The 12,556-nt window shown below is 39.0% G+C and overlaps 1 protein-coding gene across 3 annotated transcripts in view; it reads right to left on the bottom strand.

Moving 5' to 3' along the window:
* Positions 1-805: 805 nt before the first annotated feature.
* The window catches only part of thoc1 (THO complex 1), a 79,658-nt gene continuing 67,907 nt past the window's right edge, over positions 806-12,556 (bottom strand). For 2 of the 3 annotated variants that reach the window (XM_073043465.1, XM_073043474.1), the window contains exon 21: positions 806-1,916. In XM_073043465.1, coding sequence (XP_072899566.1) covers positions 1,624-1,916 — 293 coding nt within the window. In that variant the 3' untranslated portion in view covers positions 806-1,623. Of the gene's footprint in view, positions 1,917-11,666; positions 11,753-12,556 lie in introns of all 3 variants that reach the window. The other variant, XM_073043481.1, reaches the window with a different exon arrangement.

Below are 12,556 nucleotides of genomic sequence, written 5' to 3'. Positions count from 1 at the left end.
ATAAATTCTAGCTACTGCTGTTATCCCTGTTAGTATTTCTTTTCAGGCAACTTTGATCAGCTTCTCTCTCATGCCTCTGAATTATACCATTATGTTGATCACTGATTCCTAAGGGTTCCTTTACCTTAAGCTCCCAATAAAACTTGGTCCATTACACAACACCCAATCCAGAACTGCCTTTGAGCATAATTGTAATTATGGTAATTACAAAGGCTATGAAAACATTACAAATGCTTAACTTTACACAAGAGTAGGCGGCTAACACTAGCATTTTCAGAAAATTCAATATTATTGACCTGCACTTACCCAGCATTTCATCTCAAAGATTCTTGTTTTATGTAGTATTCAATAGTTCCGTTACTGTAATTTTAAACAAAAGCAGATGTAGGCAACTGATCTGTATTAGTTTACTTTGTGCTAAATACAATGTTTTTATTTCAGAAAAAAATGGAACATTTTGAAATGTCTTTTTTGTAATGGTGCCTGACCAGCTACCTAAAATATTTTATCTCTACTGGTATAACAGATTTGCTTCTGGGTTCATGGACCAGAAAGGCCTTGCTTGGAATTGTAGATTATTGTGAAGCTTGGGAAAAGGAATAATTGAGTCATATTGAAGGTAAAATGAATGGTCGTTCACTATATGCAACTATAGAATAGCTGAGGTAGTAGCACAGTTGTTTATGCACAATGTATATCTTGGAAAACGCATGGTTTTACAAGGACAATTAAATGTAATCTGTCACTGAAGTATGTTAGAGTGGTCCACAGTTGAATACTGCGCCTTAGTAAATTTGTGATACAATTTAAAATTCTCATTTTATTCAAATCCAGTTGCAGATCTACATTGTTTCATTTCTGGCTTCTTTGCGCCCCCATTTCTTTTGCCCATCTCTGCTCAAAGCTGTCTATGTCATCATCACAATGTCATGAAAACTTGTATGTAAAGGACTTCAAACAGGTGGATATTAAAAGTTTGAGCACATCAACTGTCTACATTGTGTATTTGTAGGACTAAACTTTAAATGTGCATTTTCATATTTTTTCATTGGAACAGTCATTAATGTTTCAGCAGTGTGTTCAATGCTGGCATAGCAAAAAAAGTTTTATATCTTCAAGCCACAGGAACCAGTTGATCTGCACATATTAAAATAAAACTCTGAGATGATTTGAATATATCCTTTATCATCAGTATGTACCTCCAAGGGAGAAGTCAACTAAATCAAATAATATTTCATTTCTAAACTTCAAATCCCATTTCCCCATCATTAGAAAATATGAACTGATATTTATGTGCATGCTTCCCTCTTCAACTTGGAAGCTAAAGGTAATTAATCACATCCATCCACTAATCCAAATAGAAAAAAGTGTGCTAAGAGGGTTAAGAATTACACAAGATGGCTGCAATTTTAATGAGGCAACAATTCCTTACCATTGCAAAAGTATGGAGAGTTTGGGTCATGAACACAAAAATCAACAGAATCGGTGCAAGAAGAAATTTCCATAATACAGGAAACGGTTTATATTAGAAAACTTGTAAAATTCACTGCCTCATTATTTGAAATAAAACAGTAAAAAAAGAAAACAAGGTCAATTTATACACTTGTTTACTTCAGTTAATAACTAGCTGATGTTATCAGCCTCATTTGTCAAGATTTCTGCAAGTTCAGTTAAACCAGCATCAATCAATGCAGACAAAAAATTCTCCACTGTTGCTTGCAGTCCCTCCCGATCATGCCAAGCAACTAGCAGCAACCTAGCACGCATCTTCACATCCTCACTATCAGATTCGATTCCACAGATGTCAGACTCCTTCATTTCAATGTGGGATGCCAATACTTTCCACTGTTCTCCAAGCTTGTTGGCAAATATATCTATCTGTTCATCTGTTACAAGCTTCGTGTGCAAATCAGGACCTAAAAATAAAAAAAAATTTTTTACTTATGATATCCAATTTGTACCAAGTTAAACACAAAAGCTTTAATCTAGATCATCTAATTAGTGGAGAATGAAACATCAAGGCAATAATATTCCCAAAGAATTATTATAAACACTTGCTAGTTATCTTGCAGGAAAATGGTGAAAGTGAGTGAATTGCAGCCTCTTCCTTTCATCAAATAAAAATGATTATGTATGATACAAATATGGTTGCTATGACACAACATGCTTCAACTTGTATTGTTAGTACAAGGCTCCCTACCTTGAATTTGTCATCTTGGATACTTCTGCCAAAGTTTTGTTTTCTAAAAAAGCTCTGCTCTTTCTTAATAGTATCGTTTTTCTTGCAGCTAATATCATACATTCATTACTTGGCCAACATTTAAAATAGATTCTCAACTCATTAAAAGGTATCACTGACTTGTACACTTATATTTCTATACTGTGAAATTTTTGCTGTTCGTTCTAAGAGTAGTCGACAGATAAAATGATTCTGCTAAAGCAGTGGTTCCCAACCTTTTCTATGCCCCGCACCCCCTACAAAAGTAATAATCACATTTGAAGATGAAGTCTAATTTCTAATTTTTGAACCACATACAATACTGCGGATGAACAAATTGAACTTAAAAAAATAAGCTTTTAACTCAGTGCATAAAATGCAAATATAAATTGAGCAACTAGATTCCAAATTATTCAGAAAAACTTGTAAACAGTAAAATCAATCCCAATTGTGAACATAAAATTCAATGACTTCTTTTCTCCTGCTTCTTATTCATGATTTTGTCTAAGCGTGGAACTTTCTTGCTGACTGCGATCCGCAAGCCTGCGTGTGGATTCAGGCGATTCCTAGATTTTCTCTTGATTGACAAAAGAGAACTGAATCCAGATTCACACAAGTATGTTGTTGCAAATGGAATGAGGACACGAAGTGCTTTTCCAACAAGTCTTGGGAACATATCCAGTGCTGCACACCAAAACTCCTCCAAAGTCTTGCTTTCAAATTGCATTCCAAGAACTCGATTTGTCCGCAAATCAATAAGATCTTCCTTCAGCTCTTCATCATCTGACATTTTCTCGAAATTGTAGGAATATGGATTGATAATCCATTGTTCTGAAATCTTCAGGTCTCCAGCAGCAAAATATCCATCAAACAATTCTGACAGCATTTCCAAATGAGCCACAATTTCTTCACGCACAGTAGGAGTTATGGATCCAGCATCATCAACCATCTCTTCTAGTGAAGGAAAATTTGAGAGATTGCCTCTTTCCATCCTTCGACGCCAAAGGCGTAACTTTTTTTTGAAGGCATTCAACTTTTCACAAGCCTTCAATATGTTTATCCCTTTTCCTTGAAGAGAAACACTCAGGTCATTCACACGAGTGAAAATGTCAGCTAAGTAAGCCAGCATTTGGGCGAATTCCTGTGATTCCTTTGCCCCAACCAGATCACATGCATGCTTCTCCAGAAAAACTTTGATTTCTTCCCACAGTTCAAAGAAGCGGGTTAAAGCTTGTCCTCGTGACAACCAACAGACTTGTGTGGAAAAGCAAAACTGAATGCTCACTTCCCAGATCCTCACAAAATGATTTGAAGATGCGATGGTTCAAAGTACACCCCCTGATCTAGTTGATGATCTTCACACAAGTATCAAGGACTTTCTTCAAATTTGGAGGCAATGTTTTTGATGTCAAAGCATGCTGATGAAAAAAACAATGGGTAACTTGCAAGTCTTTTTCATCAATGCAGAAAAGCCAGATTTATTTCCAAGCATTGCAGGTGCCCCGTCAGTGCACACAGAACCAATGACTTTAATATCTAAATCACGTTTGGCAAAGAAGTCCTTCACCAGCTGCATCACATCCTTTGCAGTTGTGTTTGTTTCCAGATCTTTACAAAACAGGAAATCTTCCTTCACAGCACCATCATTGACATACCTCACCAATGTAGTGAGTTGACTACAACTGGAGAAATCAGTTGACTTATCCAACTGAAAAGTTGGAAAGCGGCCAGTGAGAGAGTGGGCCAATGAAGGAGTGGAGATTTGAGGCTTTGACTCGAGAGATTCTGGCAGTTTTGGCTTCTCGAGAGGCTTCGACGAGAAGAGGCTGAGGACGAGCTTCACTCCAAGTGAGGTAAGGCCGGGTAAGTTCCTTTCAAAGGAGAAAGTTTCAAAAGTTGAGGCAAGTATTGGGTAGGTCATGGCAGCTGAGATCGGCCCCGTGGTTTGTTCATCCTGCAGCATGTGGGAAATCGGGATACTTCCCGTGTCCCTGACGACTATGTGTGCAGGAAGTGTGTCCAACTGCAGCTTCTGGCAGACCGCATTGAGCGTCTGGAGCTGCGATTGGATTCATACTGGAGCATCCGCGATGCTGAGAAAGTTGTGAATAGCACGTTCAGCCACACCGCAGGTAAAGGCTACACAGGCAGAAAGGGAAGGGGTGGCCACTAGAGAGGAGATTAACGCAATAGAAAGGAAGGACATTAGCCTGGAGGATGTGGAATCGATATGGGTAGAGCTGCATAACACTAAGGGGCAGAAAACGCTGGTGGGAGTTGTGTACAGGCCACCTAACAGTAGTAGTGAGGCTGGGGATGGCATTAAACAGGAAATTAGAAATGCGTGCAATAAAGGAATAGTTATAATGGGTGACTTCAATCTACATATAGATTGGGTGAACCAAATTGGTAAGGGTGCTGAGGAAGAGGATTTCTTGGAATGTATGCGGGATGGTTTTCCGAACCATCATGTCGAGGAACCAAGTAGAGAGCAGACCATTCTAGATTGGGTATTGAGCAATGAGAAAGGGTTAGTTAGCAATCTTGTCGTGCGAGGCCCCTTGGGTAAGAGTGACCATAATATGGTGGAATTCTTCATTAAGATGGAGAGTGACATAATTAATTCAGAAACAAAGGTTCTGAGCTTAAAGAAGGGTAACGTTGAAGGTATGAGACGTGAATTAGCGAAGATAGACTGGCAAATGATACTTAAAGGGTTGACGGTGGATATGCAATGGCAAGCATTTAAAGATCGCATGGATGAACTACAACAATTGTTCATCCCAGTTTGGCAAAAGAATAAACCAGGGAAGGTAGTGCACCCGTGGCTGTCAAGGGAAAGTAGGGATAGTATCAAGTCCAAAGAAGAAACATATAAATTAGCAAAAAAAAAGCGGCACACCTGAGGACTGGGAGAAATTCAGAGACCAGCAGAGGAGGACAAAGGGCTTAATTAGGAAAGGGAAAAAAGATTATGAGAGAAAGCTGGCAGGGAACATAAATACTGACTGTAAAAGCTTTTATAGATATGTGAAAAGAAAAAGATTGGTCAAGGCAAATGTAGGTCCTTTACAGTCAGAAACAGGTGAATTGATCATAGGGAACAAAGACATGGCAGACCAATTGAATAACTACTTTGGTTCTGTCTTCACTAAGGAGGACATAAATAATCTTCCGGAAATAGTAAGGGACCGAGGGTCTAGTGAGATGGAGGAACTGAGGGAAATACATGTTAGTAGGGAAGTGGTGTTAGGTAAATTGAAGGGATTAAAGGCAGATAAATCCCCATGGCCAGATGGTCTGCATCCCAGAGTGCTTAAAGAAGTAGCCCAAGAAATAGTGGATGCATTAGTGATAATTTTTCAAAACTCCTTATTCTGGATTAGTTCCTGAGGATTGGAGGGTGGCAAATGTAACCCCACTTTTTAAAAAAGGAGGGAGAGAGAAACCGGGGAATTATAGACCGGTTAGTCTGACATCGGTGGTGGGGAAAATGCTAGAGTCGGTTATCAAAGATGTGATAACAGCACATTTGGAAAGAGGTGAAATCATCGGACAAAGTCAGCATGGATTTGTGAAAGGAAAATCATGTCTGACGAATCCTATAGAATTTTTTGAAGATGTAACTAGTAGAGTGGATAGGGGAGAGCCAGTGGATGTGGTATATTCAGATTTTCAAAAGGCTTTTGACAAGGTCCCACACAGCACACGGTATTGGGGGTATGGTATTGATGTGGATAGAGAATTGGTTGGCAGACAGGAAGCAAAGAGAGGGAGTAAACGGGACGTTTTCAGAATGGCAGGCAGTGACTAGCGGGGTACCGCAAGGCTCAGTGCTGGAACCCCAGTTGTTTACAATATATATTAATGATTTAGACGAGGGAATTAAATGCAGCATCTCCAAGTTTACAGATGACACGAAGCTGGGTGGCGGCGTTAGCTGTGAAGAGGATGCTAAGAAGATGCAGGGTGACTTGGATAGGTTAGGTGAGTGGGCAAATTCATGGCAGATGCAATTTAATGTGGATAAATGTGAGGTTATCCACTTTGGTTGCAAGAACAGGAAAACAGATTATTATCTGAACGGTGGCCGATTAGGAAAAGGGGAGATGCAACGAGACCTGGGTGTCATTGTACACCAGTCATTGAAGGTGGGCATGCAGGTACAGCAGGCGGTGAAAAAGGCAAATGGTATGTTGGCATTCATAGCAAAAGGACTTGAGTACAGGAGCAGGGAGGTTCTACTGCAGTTGTACAAGGCCTTGGTGAGACTGCACCTAGAATATTGTGTGCAGTTTTGGTCCCCTACTCTGAGGAAAGACATTCTTGCCATAGAGGGAGTACAGAGAAGGTTCACCAGATTGATTCCTGGGATGGCAGGACTTTCATAAGAAGAAAGACTGGATCGACTAGGCTTATACTCACTGGAATTTAGAAGACTGAGGGGGGATCTTATTGAAACGTATAAAATTCTAAAGGGATTGTACAGGCTAGATGCAGGAAGATTGTTTCCGATGTTGGGGAAGTCCAGAACGAGGGGTCACAGTTTAAGGATAAAGGGGAAGCCTTTTAGCACAGAGATGAGGAAAAACTTCTTCACACAGAGAGTGGTGAATCTGTGGAATTCTCTGCCACAGGAAACAGTTGAGGCCGGTTCATTGGCTATATTTAAGAGGAAGTTAGATATGGCCCTTGTGGCTAAAGGGATCAGGGGGTATGGAGAAAAGGCAGGTACAGGGTTCTGAGTTGGATGATCAGCCATGATCATACTGAATGGCGGTGCAGGCTAGAAGGGCCGAATGGCCTACTCCTGCACCTATTTTCTATGTTTAACTAAATAGAGATTTTAAGAGGACTAGCTCTGACATCTGAGATGACTTGGTCCAAAATATCTTCACTCAAATCACTGATTCGGTTGTGAATGACATTATTTGATAGGAGCACCTGTTCAAAACTTTTTTCTTGCTTCTTTGCCTAGGATAATTGTTGCTATTTCCAGTGTACATGGCTTGATGAGATCTTCCACAATTGTATGGGACTTCTTGGATTTGGCCACTTTATATGCCACTTGGTATGAAGTAGTGGCTTTTCAACAGAAACGAAACCTAATTTTGGAAGAGTTCCTTGTGAATCAAGACAAGCTCTTTTGATTTTCAATGACCCAACATCATGTCCTTCAACATCAGCTCCGCCATGCTTGTTCTTGAAGTGCTCTTGAAGCTCAGATGGCTTCAGATTTGAGTTGGAAAACACAACGCTACAAAGAATGCACTGGGGTTTTTGCAAGCCATCATTTCCTGCTGTGCAAGTGAAACCAAAGCACACATAGTAATCATTCCATTTCCTTCTTTTTGACACGATGAAGGGTTAAGGATAAAGAGAAAAATATGAGCTAATATGAGAAAAACTATCTGACTAAGTCAGGGATGAATGCTTTACTCAACCAGACACGCCTATAGCAAAGTATCGCGAGAAATAAGCTTTTGAATATTATATTACGATATTAACTGCGGTTACGTCAAGATAAATTATCAGGTGGAAATGCTACGGGGACGCGACGTGACTTACTAGGCTACTCTCCACTGAATTTACACACCTATTTCCAATGATTACCGGAAAGATAAACTCCCATCACACGATTCAAAGTCCTCGGTGTTAACCATGATAGTAACATGATAGTAACATTTCAAACTAACACAATTCAAAATTATCAACGATTCAAGAAAAAACCTTTTAAAAGAAAAAAAACCTTTGAAATTCAAAATCTTCTTTAATGCATTTAGACAAATACGAATGAATGACTTCAGCTGCTTTTTATCAAAATGCGGCTTTTTAAAATTTTATAATTGAATAATTTACCTACTGCCTGCGGGTTTGGTTTTAACGCGAAGTTGTTACTCGATGGTTGATTCGGGATGTATAAAGATTTTGGCATTATGAGATGATTTTTAACTCTGAGGTGTAACCTTCTAGCTAACACTGATGAGACTCCTCAACTCTGAGGTGTAACTTCCCAGGTAACACTGATGAGAATCCTCAGCGCTGACTCAGGCAGCGGGAGACTGGAGTGAGTTTATGTCTATCTTGACTCGGACAGCGGAAGACTGGAGTGTGCTTGGGACAAATGTTACTACCACTTCTCAAGGCACACTGGCAGCTAGCTGAGTGATGACTCGTGACTCATCACTCAAGGACACAAGCCACTCTTTCTCGCACCCACTGAAATTCCATCTCGCCCCCCCCAGGGGTGCGGGCACCCCAGGTTGGGAACCCCTGATCTAAAATATTAGCTCAGCTTGACTGAGCAAGTCCTCCTACATTGCACAACTGCCACATTGTTTTGTCTCTGCACACACCCTTGCATTCATTCATTGACCAGATAACCAGATAACCTTGTTTACAGCTTTTCCCCATAGTCACTTTGGTTTTAATATGACAATCCCTCTATTCCCTTTTGTTTCCTTAGTTCTAATGAAGGTTCACTGACTATTCTGTTTTCGCAGTTACAGCCTAACCAACATTTTCTATTTTTCTTTAGATGTCCAGCAACTGTAGGATTTTTAAAAATGTATTATCTTTAAATACAAATTGTTCAAGGTGATGTCTTTGTTATTGACTGCTGAACCACAGCTCTGTTGCTTCTCAGCAACTGTTACCTAGCTTTTTTATTCCAAGGTGTAGTTTTCAATGTTCCTTCCTGACCCAAATTAAAGTACTGCTTGTGAACTAGATTCAAACCAGATCTGGTTTAATGGTTAATTTCTTCATTACTCCAGTAACATATAGCAATTTAACCCTTAATGTACAGGGACAATTGCATCCTTTAAGCATTTTGTCACACAAAATAGGTTATGACCCCTTGATCTTTACCTCTTCTGTCTCATTCAGAACTTCAAGTTTATTTTGTTCTGAGCTCATTCATCCTTGTCACGACTAGTCATTTTCCCTTTCTTCCAACATCATTGCTGCATTACCTTTCTCAATGCCCACAAAATCATGAATCACTTATTCCTCATTCGTTAAAACAACTGAGGTTATGAATTATATCTTCTGTGTAGATCATTAAATATTTGATCAGTTTACTATGCTACCTTCTTTACTGGAACCATTTAATAACTGGCTTTGCTTTAACTCTATGGGACATAATAAATGACTGTGATTATTGATGGAACCCACAAAAGGGACATGTTGTCCCTTGCTCATCTCACCAATCTATTCGTGGCAGATACATCAGTGTAGGAAAGTAACGGTACAGGTCAACGTTGCACAGTGCATATGAAATTTAAGCTCCCTTCTTTCCATCAAGGGCACCCTCAATTGTACTTAAAAATCATGTTAAGTTTGCCAATTCAAATCTGGGCAGTCATACATCACTGTGCACCATTATGAGAATAAATAATCTGTACCACCACAATCTGCATGCAATTCCCCTACTCTATAATTACCTTCTATCAACTCGCCCTAGTTCAGAGAGTGCAGCTTCAAGCAAACTTAAAACAAAGCCCCAACTTGATGCTTCAACATACAAATCAGTGTGCAATAGTCAGCTAAGCAACCCAATAACTGGAGCATCAGCTCAAATCAATCCTGCCAGATCCAGTTGTGAATGCTGCAGAAAATTAACCAGCTAACAAAAGGAACATTAATTCCAGAGACATGGTGGAAAAGACAATTTTTAATAACAGCCTAATCAGAGTCTCATTCAATGTTTTCAATTTTGTTTTAAAATTTTATCAATTTACTAAGGGTATGGAGAGAAAGCAGGTACAGGGTTCTGAGTTGGATGATCAGCCATGATCATACTGAATGGCGGTGCAGGCTCGAAGGGCCAAATGGCCTACTCTTGCACCTATTTTCTATGTTTCTAAGATTTCTGAATGTCTAATTGGGAATTTAACTTTGTCACCTATTTAAAATTTTGTTTGTGACTAGGCTTGCTCCACAAACCTACCTTGCCCAAGCCTGCCCTTCATCCCATGAGAAGGCAATTAAATTGGCAAGACATTACCACTATCATTCAACTTTTGAAAGGAAGGCTGGCAGGAAATTTACACAATTGAATCAGAGACAACACAATTCTTAGTACTGCCCAAAAATCCAGGCCAATGTTGTTAATAATCTGCTTGGATGATGTTCTTAAAAGTAACAGATTAACTGACAGCCCTAATTTCTTCATCGACAAATGCAGGCAAGGTGGCTTGAGCTTCACTCCAAATTCTAGTCTTCACCAATCCTCTATGGACATTTTCACAGAAATGGCTCAGCTTTCCCAGGCATGCTTACACAATGGAACTCCTTTCAACAGCTTAAGCCTGGAAAAACTGTTCATCTGAAACTATGGTTGAAAAATGTCAATACATTCCTCTATTCATCACATCTAAAACCATCAGTCCCAGCTAGAAACTCCACATCCTCCCTTCAGCTCTGTTCCCCAGTCCCTTATCCATTTTAATCACTTTCTCAGGCTTGATTGTTAACAAACTTAGTATGCTATTAATCACTAACAAAGTGGATTTGAAACTCATCATTGTAATATCCCCACCTCATTTTCTTATAGACATTCTATTTCTTTGCATCTGCCTTCCCACCTTGGCAACCAATTCAGTCCTAATCTCTGGTACTTCAGAAACCATGTGCTTGATTTCTCTCTTCATATCTAAAACCTACCTTTTATTACTCTATACTCATCAGTATTCCTCATACCAATTTGAAAAAGATGTTTCTTCATGAAAAAAATATTCTTGCTTCTTTGAAGGAACTCAGGAAAGTACTCCAACAGCTTTAGAATAGGTTCTTCTACTTACTGTAGTATAACTAATCACCTGCATATTACATTGGAATGGAGGCAGAAAGGATGAATCTATAATGATATCTTGCATGCTTCAATAAATGACACTGATATGAAAATGTATGATTTTAAGTTTAAACATTGTAAGGAAAACTCCAGAAACAGCATACTCCCACTTCTGAAAACCCCAAACCTTTTGCAAAGAAGTGTTAATTATAAATGCCGATGTTCCTGTCACCTAGACCTGGAGTTAATTTTGGGAAATGAAAATCTAGGTTACATACATTATGATAGCTAGGGGATGCTTCTCTCTAAATGCAACCAGTCTTGAAGGCCAGTGGATGCCAGGTGACTGGTTCCTTTAGCACCCTAAAATATCAGTTTCAGTTCTGAATCTATCCATAGCTATGCGCTTAGTGAGAAAGTGGACAAGGCACAAGGTCAGCCATGAACTTTCTGAAAATCAGACAAACTCAAGGGGCTACATGGTCTATTCTTATTTTCATTGGTCTTATTTCCTTTCAGTTTTAGTTTTTAACTTCTAAAAGGTCTGATGAGGTAGTATGGCACATGAAGGTCACAGATCTCAATAGGAGGAATGTTTCCCAGGACCCCATGTAACAATATAAAAGTGCCTTCAAAATGGATTTTTCTACCTACCTGATTGCAACCATTAACTGCTGGGGAGAGGTCTTTAGCAGCCTTTTGTCACCAGACGATGATGTCAGGTAGCCTGCTGTTGTTGGCTGAAATACATGGGAAACTAGAAATGTCAATATTGGAGTTTGTTTTTTTTTAAATGATTTCATGAAATATTTTAAAATATTTTTTGAGAAGTGCACCTGTTTGTCACTTCTATGATTAACAAATGCATGTTCTGACTTTTTCCATTTACTGACTTGTAATTCCTAACTCTTGAGTGATTCTCTAAGTTTTATGATCCATAGAACGGAAACTCTCTACCTCCAGGCTCATCATGTTTAATGATGCTGGGTAATTAAGTATGAAATTTACACTGCAACCTATGTATGGTGAACAGAGTGATCCTGGTCTTCTTAGTGGTAAAATGTCATTTGAAACCAGAACAGTGATCACATACCACAACATAAAGTATGTTAATAATGGATTCCAACTGTAATAATTTTGAACAATGTCAATATATATATTTAAAATCTAGCTTAATTTCACACAAAGTAGTAGCATTCATACTTTTTAATTTTAAAAAAGGTCAGTCTGTCAGGAAGAAATTTTTACTATTGCTCAAATGATTTTTTAAAAAATTACTCAGAACCACAGCAGTCATTAATGCAAGGAAATGCAATTATAAAAACTCCTTCTCAATTGGCTTGAGTGGTGAATTACTAGAGCTATTCAAGAATTCCACCTGACTCAGCAATAGCAACAACTTTCCTCAATGACCAACCATAATTTATAATTTTTCTTGCTTCACTGATGTTGGGCTCAGCTATGATCAAAAATCACGGTGAATCTGTGAGCTCCCACCATCATAATGAAAGCAGTTGACAGAAACAGTATTTGAAACATGCAGG

The sequence above is a fragment of the Hemitrygon akajei genome, chromosome 1 (genome assembly GCF_048418815.1).
Source record: "Hemitrygon akajei chromosome 1, sHemAka1.3, whole genome shotgun sequence".
NCBI lineage: Eukaryota > Metazoa > Chordata > Chondrichthyes > Myliobatiformes > Dasyatidae > Hemitrygon > Hemitrygon akajei.
Note: the sequence above shows the minus strand (reverse complement) of the source record. Positions and strands in the feature narration are given on the sequence as shown.